This window comes from Dipodomys merriami, unplaced genomic scaffold (assembly GCF_024711535.1).
Source record: "Dipodomys merriami isolate MVZ:Mamm:240054 unplaced genomic scaffold, mDipMer1.0.p SCAF_20, whole genome shotgun sequence".
NCBI classification, from domain to species: domain Eukaryota; kingdom Metazoa; phylum Chordata; class Mammalia; order Rodentia; family Heteromyidae; genus Dipodomys; species Dipodomys merriami.
In genome coordinates this window covers 8,803,370-8,817,839 of record NW_027203382.1, presented here as the reverse complement: position 1 = coordinate 8,817,839, position 14,470 = coordinate 8,803,370, and the positions used below count along the sequence as shown (strand labels likewise).

The following is a 14,470-nucleotide window of genomic DNA, read 5'->3' as shown; positions in this document are numbered from 1 at the left end:
AAATTGTTCAGGAAAGTGACAATGAGTTTAGGAAAAATACTTTTACAGTTGTGAAAGATATGCAGAGAAAATGAAAATGAACAGACTTGAGCCAAATATTAGAATAAATGCATTGGGAAAATTACAATGTTACTGTATTCATTCATAGACTATTACTCTATTTGTGTTCAATATTTACTGTGTTCTTAGTTCCATAGCTACAAAAGAATGTAAAGAGTTTAAGGAAGAGAATTACATGAAAATTATGTATAAAATTATATTTTAAAGAGACAAACAGGCCAGGTGTAATGACTCCTGCCTATAATCCTGGTTACTTAGGAGACAAATTGGATTGTGGTTCAAGGCCAGACTAGACAAAAGTTAACAAGGGCTCATTTTATTGAATTCAAAGCTGAGTATGGTGGTAGCTGTTTGTTATCCCAGCTATGGGGAAAGCATAAATAGGAGATTGCAGCCCAGGCCAGCCTGTGCAAAAAATGAGACCTTCTTCAGAAAATAAACCTAAAAGGCCTGGAGGAATCATAGAGTGCCTGTGTATTGAGTGAGGGGCCCTGAGTTCAAACCCTAGTGGAGCCAGAACAAAACCAAACAAGAAAACAGCTGGATGGGTGCCAGAAACTAGAGGGAGGGGTATTGGAGTGGGTATGTGGAGTTTCAGGTTGGGAAGTTGAATGATGTTCTGGAGATGTCTTGTTGATACACTCGCTCACAACAATGTGACTATATTTCACAACACTCAATTGCATGCTTAAATCATGGAACTGGTATGTTTTGTGTTACATGTATTTTACCACAGTGAAAACAAAACAAGCCTGGGGAGGACTAAAGCCAAGAAAGCAACATCACAGGGATTGAGTTTAGCTAACAGTGTAATGAGCTGATAGCTCTGCATTGATGAAGGACAGTTACAGAATCACCTCCTAGTGACTTTAAAGAAAAAAAGACTTCCTTCTGAGTGTGGCGACTTCATTGGATTCTTATAAAATGGTGTCATGGTTTGGAATGCTGACTAACATGGAGGGAATTCTAGTCTACACCAGATAATACCATCAATCTCATTCTTGTTGAGTGTGTGTGCTTTCTGTTTTGGGTGATAAAAGCAAGTTTTATCACCTGTTTTTCTCTTCTTTCCCTCCTCTCATCAGCTGGCATCTTCCAGGCCATGTGTCTCCTAATCTGTGCTGAGATGTACCAAGTCTCCAGGCTGCAGCACATCTGTGAGCTGTTCATCATCACACAGCTGCAGAGCATGCCCAGCCGGGAGCTGGCTTCCATGAACCTTGACATCGTCGACCTACTCAAAAAGGCCAAGGTGTGTGATTTAAAAAACAACAACTTACTAACCTTTTTTTTGAATTTTAATATTTCGATAGATTCGATGAACAGAATGCCACATTTATCGCTTGAAAAATTCATTAGTGAAAACTCGAGAGGCTTGTTTATTCTTCAGAGATGATCAGTAATTGGGTATATTATTCTGCATTACATGTCTGTACTCCTTTGGTGTATGTTTTGCCACTACAGGACACCTACCTCTATTTGTTCTATGAGTAGTTTTTTCTTTTTTTTTCCAAACTGTCAGGTTTAATAACCTTTTCTTCTTGTCACAGTCTGTACTATTTTATCACCTCAGTTTACCACCATTGTAGTATATTAAACTACAAAGGAGAAAATTCAGTGTTGCGATGTTTAAGACTTTTAAGAAGTGTGTGACTGCACCAACATCTAATGTTAAATAATGAAATAACTTACTTGAGGAAACAATATAAATTTTTCCTTAAAATAATCTGAAGAATTATGAAAACTACTACATAAATAAATGTGAAAATATAGCTGAAAATAATATCATGAGTATGCTAATATGGAAGTAATTTATAAAATAACATCACTCAAACAATAAACTAAAACTATACCCTTGCTCCCCATCTTCCTTTTGTAGAGAATTTACTCTCTGAAATAACCATCATGTGGTCCTCATTTCCTGGCAACCAAAAGACGATTAGATGTCCCTAGAGTTTGGGCCACCTCCTAGAAATGTCTGCCCTGTCTGGCCTGTAGTTACCCCTTCCCATTTCCCATTGTAACAAGGCCTGAGAGAATGCCACCCAGCTGCCATGTCTCAAAGTAAGGCAAGAGGACAGGAGCCCGCTTCTCTAGGTGGTGGCTTCTAGGCCTTTAGATAGTAATTATCTCAAACTCATCATTTGCATCAGTCTAGAGAAGAAAGAGGAGGGGGTTCAGTGCTCAAGCCTGCAGTCTTGATGGTGCTGTGGATATTGGGCAGTGGCACAATCTGCTCTGTGGTGAGGTCTTCTACGGAGCAGGTTGCCCTAGCCTCTCCTTGGGAAGGCTCCACGTAGTCTTCAAGTTGTACCTCTTCAAAACTCTGCTGCTCCTCTATAACTTACATCTCTGTGGAGCCTGACAGGTCTGAGTGGGCCCACAGCAGCAGAGGTGTGGGTGGCTGCAGCATGTTGTCCTGGCACTCTGTGCCTTCACCTGCAAGGTGCAAGAGCACTTCCTGCAGCTGCTTTTCCCTCTTCTCCTGGGACAGCCAGAGGACACACTCATCTTTGCCAGATGACACAGCTCATCTAGGACTTCCATTGTTCTTTGTAGAGAACTCCAGACTCTTAGATGGTGTTGATGTGTTCTGACAGCTGGCTACATCGATGTTAAAGGTCATCCTCTTGACGCTGATGTCCAACTTGTTGGCTTCTACTTGGGTACCTGTGTATACTGCTTCCTGTTCCCGGACATGCCACAGTTTCACCTCTTGGGGAAGAGGGCCTGGTGCTGCAGCTTTATCTAGCACTGGGATGCTAGGTTGGCTAGGTACCTGCAGTGGGCCTGCTGCTCCTGCAGCTGCCAGCTGAGTTTTACCTTCTTTGATTCAGCAATGGATAGCACTTCAAGGTAAAAATTCCACATAGTTGGTGGTTGTCTACATCCTTTGGAACAGTCATATCAGGTGTAGTGGCCTCATCCTTCTCTTTTTTGCTTGCCCTTTCACTTTCCCTAGGGAAAGCTAGTAAGCTCAGCTAGGCCCACAGCTGCTTGTTCTATGTCTTATTGCTTCCAGGCACTTCCTGTAAGTCTTGAGGAACCATCTGGTTCCCCAACTTGCTCTACACCTGCTCCTGCAGATGTCTCAGCAAGTGCTGCTGCAGGGACTCCTTCTCTGAGGTCAGCAGCTGATTGGAGACTATGTGCTGTTCACAGGTGGTTCTGAGCTCCTGAAGCTGGGCCAGGTACTGGTCATGCAGCTCCTGCAGATTCTGAGCTGCTTGGCTCTTTGATTCAGCCATCTCTTTCCATTCTTCTAACTTCTCATGGATGTTTCTTTACTTGTGCTCTGAGTGCAGGATGTTGGTGAGCTCCTCCTTCTCACCACTCATTCTGTGGCAGGCATTCTGTAACTGGGCCAGCTGATCTTTCAGGTCTTGGTTGTGCACAAGTGTGCATCTCATGGTCTCAGTTTCTTTTCCATTGTCTCAAGGATCTTGTATCAGTCCTCAGCATGCTGATCCCATTCCTCGGCCTTCTTCTCCAATATCCACAGACACTCCTGCTCTTCCAGGTTCGGGAGACTGAGACTCTGGTTTTCCTGCATCTGCATATGAAGTTGTTCCTCCAGGTTCTTGAGCTCCTCCTGCATCTGGAAGGCCTGGGCCTACAGCTGCTGCTCAGCCAGAGATGGTCCTGCAGGGGGTTGCAGTGACTGTGGCTCTGCTAGCTGCTTTCTCAGCTCCACCAGCTTGCTCTTTAGTTCTAACACCTGCCTCACCCATTGCGCTTTCTCTACTCTCAATTGGCTCATCTGCTCCAAGAGCTACTGCCCCTTCTCCTTCCTCTACATGGACCCATCTAGCCTCAGGTCCACTGAAAAGCTGTCTTTCTCCAACTTTAAATGTTGTCACCAACTCTTTCCTGCTGTCTATTTGTCTTTCCAGCTCTGTCTGCTCCTCTAGTGCTTGTTGTAACTCATAAATTTTGATCTTCATGTTGGCCTTTTATGTCAGGAGCACTTTCAGCCTCTCTTGCATCTAGGTGTTCTCTTCCTTCAGGTCATCATAGCTTCTGAGCTTTCCCTGGAGCCACAACTTCACATTATTCAGAGATTTAATGACCTTAGGATGCTCCTCTCCGCTCATTCTGCATGGTGAAGACTGTAGACAATGTCATCTCCATTTCTGCAATGCGCTGCTGTGAAGCCTGCTGGAGGCTGGCATGATCTTCATGCTCCAGTTCTTTTTCATTGGCCACCTGCTGCACATGAGCCATGGCAGATTGTAAATCGAGTTTTCTGAAATCAACATCTGTATTGATAGCTTGTGGAGCTCCAGCTCTGTCTTCAGGGCTTCCTTCAGTGCTTCTTCTCATTCTCTTTTCCCTGTTGATCCTGCAGATCTTTCTTTTCCTACTAAAGTTTTCAATCACACCCTAGAGCTGCTGGTTTCATATTCTGCTGGAGTCCAGGGCAACTGTCAGGTGTTGGTAGCACCTTTCCAGATCCTCGGTGTTATTGGGGCCTGTGACACTCCAGACCCTGGCAGCGCTGTGCCCAAAGGCTCAGGGTTAATGTGATCTTTGGCCACATCCTCTTTGAATTACAATCCCCTGTGGTGTTCATCTTGGGCGCAGGTCTATCGGGACAAATCTTCTGCTGGTATTCTTGCAGCAGTTTCTTTCCTGCAGCTATTTTTTTTTTTTTTTTGGTCTTGTTAGTTCAGACATCCCAGCTCTGAGATGGAAAAGGCGAAGGGCCACATTCCCAGGCTCTGAAATCATCTTTATTCTCGAAATCATCACCAACTATGTCTATTTCCTACTGTATCTCCAAAATCACCTCAATTCTGTCACTCAACCACTCAGCCACCTCTATCTTCCTCAACTGGTGGTAGTCGTATAAATCAACAAAGGGAATACCAGTGCTACTAGGCAGCATGAAATATGGGTGTGGGCCCAGTTCTTATATCCCATTGGTCAGAGAGAAACATGAAAAAATAGGGGGCATGGTCAGAACCTTGTGATCCAGGCAGAATGGGTGGAGTCAAGATGAGAGCTGCTCCCACAGTCCCTCCCCCATACAACCATGTCCATTTTGGTTGGGGGAAGGGTGGGACCTGCTCTTGCTGGATAGGTACATAGTTTTATGAGTCACTTTCCTGGCTTCCATCACACAACTGTGGTCACCAGAGTTTCCACCAGCTGCCCTTCAGGAAGTGGCACTGAGAAGCATAGCTATCTATCCATGTCCAGTGTCTTCAGGTATTCATTCTATGCAGAATTAGACCTATGGTTCTGATCATATTTGCTGTCACTTGTATTCTTGTCAGGTCTTGATTATAACCTACTCTTCTAGTCACTTTGGGGCTGGAAGGGTCAGGGATTATCACAAGTCTAGGGCTCCTCTCAATGAGCATTGGCCATGCTGTACACAGTGCAGCACATGTTCTACACACTTTGGCTGGTGATCTCAGAGGATGCAGAAACACAGTCATGGGAGGAATGACAATGTCTGAGAATTATGAGCTGCTGTCCAGGAATATGTGAAATCCACATGAGCATAGAAAGAAGAATGATAACTGGCAGAGGATTAAAAACAAATCTGTTAGCTGAGCAGTCAGCTAGCCAGTGACATCCAAATGATGTTCCAATGTGTCCAGAATCCAGGTTCTGGGGCAGCTCTCTACAACTTCAGAGCCCTTGGACATCTACTTCAGCACTGGTGTGATTGGTTGCCCTCCAGCAATGGGCTGACATGATTGGTGAGTCCATTTTGTGTGACCAGTTTTTCCTTCCAAAGAAAACTTCGTGCTGGTTATGATGGAATGCACCTGAAGTTCTCTATCCTCAAGTCACTTCTTTGGATTAAGGCATTGTCTCCAGAAGGCCACTGTGAAATGCTAGTTATCAGGACTCAGGGTGGCGGTGAACTCCTCAGTCTCTCGACTAAAGTGATAGCCAGTCCTGAGCCCTGACCACAGCAACCAGCCATATATTAACCTTTTAAATATTTTCATGAGATATTTTTAAAATATCTTTATGAGACACAGTGGTGTCTGTGACTAAACAATGTTGCAGCAGAATTTATGGATGTGGAGTTTTTCTTTCAGTAGTGGTCCTTAACCAAAGTAATTTGAGTGTAGTGGCCTACTGAGTCACACAGGCATGATGAGAAGTTGAATTTCCATTGAATCCCTCTCCCCTCCTACCAAAAAAATGATAACTTCTAAAAGAAAAATGACAAGATGAGTCCCTGTATAAGGATAGGTGTGATTAGACTAAATTCATTGATCTCTTCATTCATTGCCTGTTTATGTTTGAAAGTGAAACTTTTATATAGGAGAAGCTAGTATAGTTTGTTAATCCTTGCAAAATGCCCTTTGTTAGAATGTCTTACCAACTGTGTGAGGAATTTAATAAAACTCAGTGTGAGACTGAGCTTCATTCAAGCCTTCTTTTGGAGATGAGCAATTTTGGTATTCTTACTTTTCCTTTTATTCTCTCTTACCTTCTCCTGATTGTCTACTATGATTCTAACTGGTTCTTTTATTTCTATCAAATAAATTGTATGTTCTCTGTCTCTCTCTGTCTCTCTCTCTCTCTCTCTCTCTCTCTCTTTCTCATCATCATCCTGGAGCTTGAACTTAGGGCCTGGGTGTTGTCCCAGTGTCTCTTAAGTGTTAGCTCAAGGCTAGCACTCTACTACTTTGAGTTGCCACAATTCCACTTCCAGGGTTTTTCTGGTGGTTAATTGGAGATAAGAGTCTCATGGACTTTCTTGCCTGGGCAGGCTTCAAACCATGATCCTCAGATCTCAGCGTCCTGAGTAGCTAGGATTACAGGCGTGAGCCACTAGTGCCTGGCCATACTCCATCTCTTATTACACAAATGATCCTTGTTTATTTTGCTCAGTCAAATCAATTTCACACTGAAATGATCATCCCTTCTCTCTGACACTTAAGCAATATCTATGCAAACTTCAATACTATGAAGTTGTATTTACTCTCATATTAAAATTTAATAGTATTCTTATCAAGTCTATCTAATATTTGGCTACCTGGGTCCATAAGATCTGATTCTTTTTTAATATATGTTTTTATTGTAAAAATACTATACAGAGGGTTTACAGTTACATGAGCAAAGTAATGAGTACATTCCTTATCAAGCATTGTTGCTTCCTCCTTTGTTTTTCCCTTACCATCCCTTCCCTTCCACCTTTAAAAGTACACCCTCCTCCCCCCCCCCACCTAAATTGTAAATTTCGGTTTCAACATAGTATCTTGTGCATCTCATTGTTACAATGGGTCTACCTGTATCCCTATTTAAACATTTTGTTTTTTCCCTTCCCCTCCCCAAAGTAGAGAAGTGTATATACAAGATGCAGGGCATTGATATCAAATACAGTGAAAACAGGGGTTATACTGTGGGGGAGGAACATACAAAGAGACAAAAAAATTACATGGTATATTATGTGTTAGAAACAATAGCAAGAAAGAAAAAAACACTGTGTCCCTATCTTGGGGTTCATTTCACTTAATATTATCTTATCTGGTCATCTGTACATTGCTTTTAACCTTTTCTGCTTGTCCCAGACATATAGTAGTTATTGAAAATAAGGGAAACCATGGGACCTATGTTTCTTTGGGCCTGGCTTACTTCAGATCTGATTCTTTTCTGTGGCTCTTAGGTAATTTCTTTGTATTTGTTATATAGTCCTGAGGTTGAATACCATTTAGTTTGTGGATTTTTTTAATGCCTTTCTCTCTTTTTTTCTACTTCAATTTAAACATATTATGACAGTATAGACTTTTCCAAAAAACTAGTTTTAACTAAGATATGCTTTCCATCTCTTGTCAAGAGCTCACAATGGTGGTATCTTAAATTTTAGTCAAAATTAAGATTCTGGCTAGGCACGAATGACATACACCTAGCTACTTAAGGAAGCTCAGATCTGAGGATTGTAGTTCAAAGCCAACACAAGCAGAAAAGTCCATGAGACTTTAATCTCCACTTAACCAGCAAAAATCTGTAAGTAGAGGTATGGATCAAATGATAGAATAGCAGCCTTGAACAACAAACCTAAGGGAGTTCAAACCTCAGTACCTGCACGTGCACACAGACACACACACAGACACACAGACACACATACATACACATTCACCAAAAAATGTAAGCACATTTTTACAGTCAGCTATTATCTCTGATTTTTCTTCTCTTTCAAAGTCATAAGCCTTAGGCCATTAACTTGATGTCCTGACCTTCTGGTGGAAGGTTATCTGCTCTGGGCCAATCATCTAATGACATAATATCTTTTGTTATATACTCCATTATTTTTAACTTATATTGATCTGCTTAAAAATAAGAAGAATTGAAATGTGATATTATATAAAACTATAAAGTTCCTTCCAGCCCAGAAATTCTGTGTAACAACAAAAAGAGGGATGTATTAATTTGTATACTAAGATATTTTCATACTATATAACTTATTGGAAGACCTTGTCCTTGTTTATTCCTTAAGATATGAGGTGATAACTTAACATTATTTACTGTGCTTGCATGATATTACTACTTATTTACTACTTGTATAATATTTGTGAGAATTATGAAAAGAACAATCTACAACAAAAAGTTGGATACATCCTAAAGTCTGTCTGAGGATAAACAGTGTGCCATACACATACAGTATAATACTGTTGATTTTCATAAAGAAATGGCTTAGATGTTACAATGTGGATAAACCTTGGAAAACATACTATGAGACATGAGCTAGACAAATAAATGAGGGACCCAGATTAATCAGATTTATAGTGACAGAAAGTAAAATAGAAATAACCAGGGCCCAAGGATAGCAGGTTAAGAGTAGTTATTATGTAATGGATATGAGCTTCAGTTTGGATAAAATAGTTTTGGAACTCAGTAGGGTACTAGTTGCACAAGTATGTGAGTATACTTAGTGCCACTGAACTGTACACTTAGAACTGGATAAAATGGTAAGCCACCTGGTATACATATTGTATCACAAGGATGATAATAACAGTAATATGGCCAGGCACCGGTGGCTCATGCCTGTAATCCTAACTACTCAGGAAGCTGAGATCTGGGTAGGAACATCTGTGAGACTCTTTATTTCCAGTTAACCACCAGAAAACCAGAAGTGACACTGTGGCTCAAGTGGTAGAGTGCTAATCTTGAGCTGAAGAGCTCAGGGACAGTGCCCAGTACTAGAGTTCAAGACTCACAACCAACCTCCCCCGCCCAAAAAAAAAAAAAAACAATAATAAACTTTACTCTGCAAGTTCTTGAGTTGGTGGTTGAATGAATTTCCTTTGGTATGCAGCTTTTTGAACTCAGAATGGGGAGAATTGTGCGAGAAATCATGCTCAGTGTAACAGGAGCTCCATTAAAAGCAACTATTCAAACCTTACCTCCTCATAGAAATATTTGCACATGGAAACCCACACCCTTTGGCTGATGATGTTTACTCCTCAAAATAGTTTTATGTTTGTTCCTCAGATGGACTTTTTTGGCTGTTGCTCCCTATAATATTTTTCTGTGATGGAAATATAAGTATAGCTAGTGAATTTTATGATGTTGGTAAATTAAAAGCTTAAATCTTTAAGAGCAATGGTTTTTGTTAATCACAAATGTCACCAAGCCTCAGCTTGAAGACATTTGGTCACTCTAGCAGCATCAACTTAGTATTGTTTCTGCTTCTTCATTGAATGAAGTAAGTTTATTATTATTTATAATGTTCCCCTCTCTCAGCAGTGACAGTTGCCTGAAGGCATATGTGTGTGTGTGTGTGTGTGTGTGTGTGTGTATTGTATACATACACACACACACACACACACACACACACACACAAACTTGGAAGTAGGCTTCTTCTTGATTTCTCTCAGGCTACTGTCTGGCCTTAATTCCATAATGATGATCCTTATGTGCAATGTTTTTTCCTTCTCATTTCCTTGCAGTTTCACCACTCTGATTGCCTTTCCACCTGGCTACTTCATTTCATTGCCACTAACTACCTCATCTTCAGTCAAAAGCCTGAATTTCAGGACCTTTCAGGTAGATTGCCAACTTCACTTTGAAAAGAAAACTTTTGGGGGGAGGGGAGGGGCGGTGCATAGCTCAAGTGGTAGAGCAGAGGCTCTGGATTCAGTTTCAAATAGCAAAAGATAAATAAAAAAAGAAATATTTTTAGTCTTTGCTCTTGAGATATAATTTTAAAAATCATGGTTTTGGAAAAGAAAGTATAGTCAATTTAATATATTTCTTTTAAATGAGTCAACATACTGCATGACACTTTTATTTATTGCTACTTGTGTCATATAAGCAGTTTGACTTACGTTACACAACAAGTTTTCTAATGATTATTTTATAGTTCCCATTCATTTTTAAGTGCCATGCCTTTTTGTCTGAGAGATAAAGTGGTCATACTGTCCTAGGTAGCATTTGGTTGTGGTAAATGAGATCTTAGTTTTAACTACCTAAATAAGTGAGAAGCAAAATTTAAATAGTACTTTAAGATGTTCTTATAAAGGAATTTAACTATTGTTAATTATTTTGTAGTACATGGTCTTTTAAAATTAAATATTTATATGTATTAAGTATATTTATATAAGCACTCCTTATATTGCTTTGGAATACATGTTTTAATTGATCAAGTATTATGAATTTGTTAACCAGAAAGTATATGTAATACAATTTCTAAGATAAACTACAGAGATAGAAACAAATCAAAGGGTGAGATTCCTAATACTACATAAAAAGAAAGAAATGAAAATGGAATAGCTTTCAGAGTAGACAATCAGATTAATTAGCAATTAATTACAATGTGCTTTTGCTATTATCTAGTATAGTTTCAAGCAGAAAACTTGAACTAAAAAGATAAGGAAATGAAAGAATACTTGGCCATGTACTTTCAAACTCTGGACAAAAACTCTTCATGGAAATGCCTGAAAGTTGTCTTGAGTTGGGGACAGAAAGTTGGCGAGTAAGGAGAAGAGAGAGAGAAAAGGAAAGAGGAGGGCAAAAATCTTATCTCTCTCAGACTTGAACTTTCCCTTCAGAATAATTTGCTTTTCTCTGTTGTATAGCTGAGAGTTTGTTCTACATAAAGTTTTTACTCAGTAAAAAGGCAGGCTACTAAAGGGTATGTTTCACCCAAACTAGAGAATAAGCAAAGTCAAAGACCTGGAGTTGAGGAATGGTGGGATCTATGATGAAAGTGTAAAAGCCAAAAAGGATATATGGGCCTTAGAAGTCAGTCCTCTGGAGCAGCAGCAATTACAAGAGAATGGATAGGTTATCTGATAACGATGACCAAGTCGAAAGAGGATTGAGAACACAGTGTTTAGAAGATTTACTACAAAGAAACTAAGTAAAATAAATGAGTTTACATCTAGGACAAACAAAAATTGTACTCAAAAAGAAAAGGTAAACAATCAGACACTACTTGGTGAATCTCTGGACAAGCCACATTTAATTGGAAATCACTTAACAACAACAACAAAGCCTCCTGATTCAGTTAGCTAAAATTGTATTAAATGATTCTGAAAAGCTTGAGGGAAGGGGAAGAGTATATAACAGAGTGAATCTCATTTACTGTATAGGAAATTGATAGTTAATACCTCAACTGATCCAAAGTAAAATAAGTTCCATTAACATTCTTTTCTCTTAAAATTTTAGTGGAAGAACGCAGTTTTGTTGAAAAGCACAGATGGCCATCAAATATGTACTTGAAGCAGCTTGCAGAATACAGGAAGTATATTCACTCCCGGAAATGTCGTTGCTTAGTCATGTAACCTGGAGCTTTTATATGCTTACACTTTTTTTTTTTTTATTACTATGAAGACTGGGATGCCTCTGGATTCCAGTAAAATTCTTATAACTGAGACCGAATATGGGTGATTAAAAAAATACATCACCATACAGCTTGATAAATTTATTAGTTCTCTTTGCAAAACACTATTGTGGGTCTTAAAGGGAACGCAATATACTGCAGACTAAAAAGGCTTCTGTGTAGAATATAAAGCTGTAGGACAGGTGTATTCTCCCTTTAAAATATCCTGTTCCTTTAGTGACATGAAAACTCCTTCCAGTTTAAAAAAATGTTAAGTAAAAAAAAAACCTAGATTAATACAGAAATTTCATCATGTCTAAGTGTTCTATTAAAATAAAGAGCCTTTAAAGACCCAGTGTAACTATTTCTATAGTCAGAAATTTAGGGGAAGAACTAATCATTAAAACCAGATTATGGAAGTGGCATGCCACTTGGTTCTGAATCAGTGAGTGTATAGATGAATATCATGAAGAAAAATGTCTGTTTTCCAGACAATGTTGCCTACCTGTCTTGTCCCCTCCTTAAGATTCTGGTTAAGCAGGAAACCTAATCAGGCTTTATCGTGCCTAACCTGTTTCAACTGCACAGCACCCACACTTGGAAGGGCCTGGTCCTGGGTTCCACTTCGAGTGCAGTTGTCAGATCCTTAATTCTTAATATTATTTAGAGAAGGACCTTATGCTTTCACTTTGCACTGTGCCCCTGTTGCAGACATACCAATTATGTCTATTTCCTGAAAAGAAAAATACTGTTGTTTTCATGCTCAGACACCATACTCTGACAGCAGAAAAAGAACACTGATCCTAAGAGAAGAGGGTGTGGCTTGTTGGAAGGAAAATGCACAATTGCCATTGCTGAAATTTGTAGTACCCAAGACCTCCACTGCCACCCCCACTGGTATGTGAGAAATTCCTTGTGTTAGCTTTCAAACACTTTATTGTGGCTCAGCTCCAGATGAAGAAGTATCTTCTTACTCATTCTGAAAGACAGGAATGTTGGTAAGAATGACTGATTAGCCTGACTGTAATACTCCATGTTTATAAAGATACAGGCAAAAGATGCTTGCCATGACAGCTTGAGAAATTTTCTCTCCTTAGTGTATTTGCTAAGATTTGGAAGTACTAGTTGGAATCTCTTGAACTCTTTCCAGTAGATTACAAGGCTATATGTGAAATGACATTAGTTTTGTGCCTCAATTACCTTACCTAGTAAGATAAAAAGAAGGATATAAATCAGACTGTTATGTTCAGAGAGAATGGTCGTAGAGAACAGAATTAGAGTTTCTCTCTTATCACCTGTAATGATTCCATGAGAAGCTCACAAGCCTGCAGATTTGGAAAAACAGATTACTATTTATTGTTGGTCTCATTGTCATATGTAATTTAGTATTGGAATGTATTTTCCTCTAATTCCTAGTGACTCTAGAATATACATTTTTCCACAACTTTCAAAGATTGATTAAACTCTTATAGTATTAGGATTCCATACAATTAGCCCTTGTGTGTATATCAACACTGTCAGAGAAGCAGTAAAAATTCCCTATAGAAATATTCCAAGACACCTAACTTTAATTGGACTGAGTCACTGAATATTACTGGAATGTATTTTATGGAGTTTTTTGTGTGTATTTTTCTCACTTGAATTAATAGCAAATCCAAATTGACTAGAATTAGTATTGTTAAGAATAGATACTAGAGCTAACTTTTAGAAATCCACTCATATTTACAAACTTTTAAATAACCATAATCTCAGCCTGCTTCTTAATTGTAGCATTTCAGATTCTAAAACTTTTAGGAAATTGAGATATGTAAGTTTCAAAATAAAGTATCAATTGTAAAAACAATTTGACTTCTAAGTAGAATTAAAGCTAGTTCTTAGAGATGGTTCTGAGTAAGAGTTGAGTTTGGAAACTGGTATTCTTAGATGTGGAAAGTACTTCACCACCTATATAAGTGATTTAGCCAGACATCATGATTCTCCAGAGCTAGTCAGAATACAGTTTGTTAGACTTAAATCTGTTTGAATGTAGACTCTTCTTACTTTTGAATTCACTCACTTTTAAATAATGAGAAATTTACTTAATGACTTTGAGAAGTGAGTTTGGTTTTAAGATTTTTGTGGACTTTGGGCAATTGAAATATTATTTTTAGATGGATGTATGCTTGTGTTGATTTCTGCTTCAATGTATCTACCAATCAACTTTAATTAGAGAAGATAATGTGTAATTGAACTAAGGCCCTTGCTTTCTTGGCCAAGTTTTCATTCTATTTAACCATTTTTATACCTCTGACTACTCCGTCTTGCTAGGAGATATATAATAAAGAACTCTCAGTATGGTAATTGAAATTTACCCTGTTGAAGCCAGCATGGTGGCTCAGTATTAGGTAGTGGTGAAAGACTGAAGAATTGGATAAATTTGACAGGCCAGCTTTTCAACTGTAATTTTACAAACTACACTACATTGATATAATTAGACCTAAATGTGCTCAAAGATTATTTTATTTAAAGCATCTGTTTAATTCAACCTTTAATAATTTTGCAAAGAAGGGTATATGTGTATTTTAATATAGCCTGACTGGAATTTATATGTTTTTAGCTTTAGTATTTAACATTTTG

At 38.9% G+C, this 14,470-nt stretch overlaps 1 protein-coding gene across 1 annotated transcript in view; it reads left to right on the top strand.

Moving 5' to 3' along the window:
• Positions 1 to 14,470, top strand: part of Rhobtb3 (Rho related BTB domain containing 3) — a 64,256-nt gene extending 49,786 nt beyond the window's left edge. Inside the window, exons 10-12 of the mRNA XM_070031044.1 lie at positions 1,146 to 1,312; positions 9,981 to 10,077; positions 11,701 to 14,470. Coding sequence (XP_069887145.1) covers positions 1,146 to 1,312; positions 9,981 to 10,077; positions 11,701 to 11,816 — 380 coding nt within the window. The 3' untranslated portion in view covers positions 11,817 to 14,470. The remainder of the gene's footprint in view (positions 1 to 1,145; positions 1,313 to 9,980; positions 10,078 to 11,700) is intronic.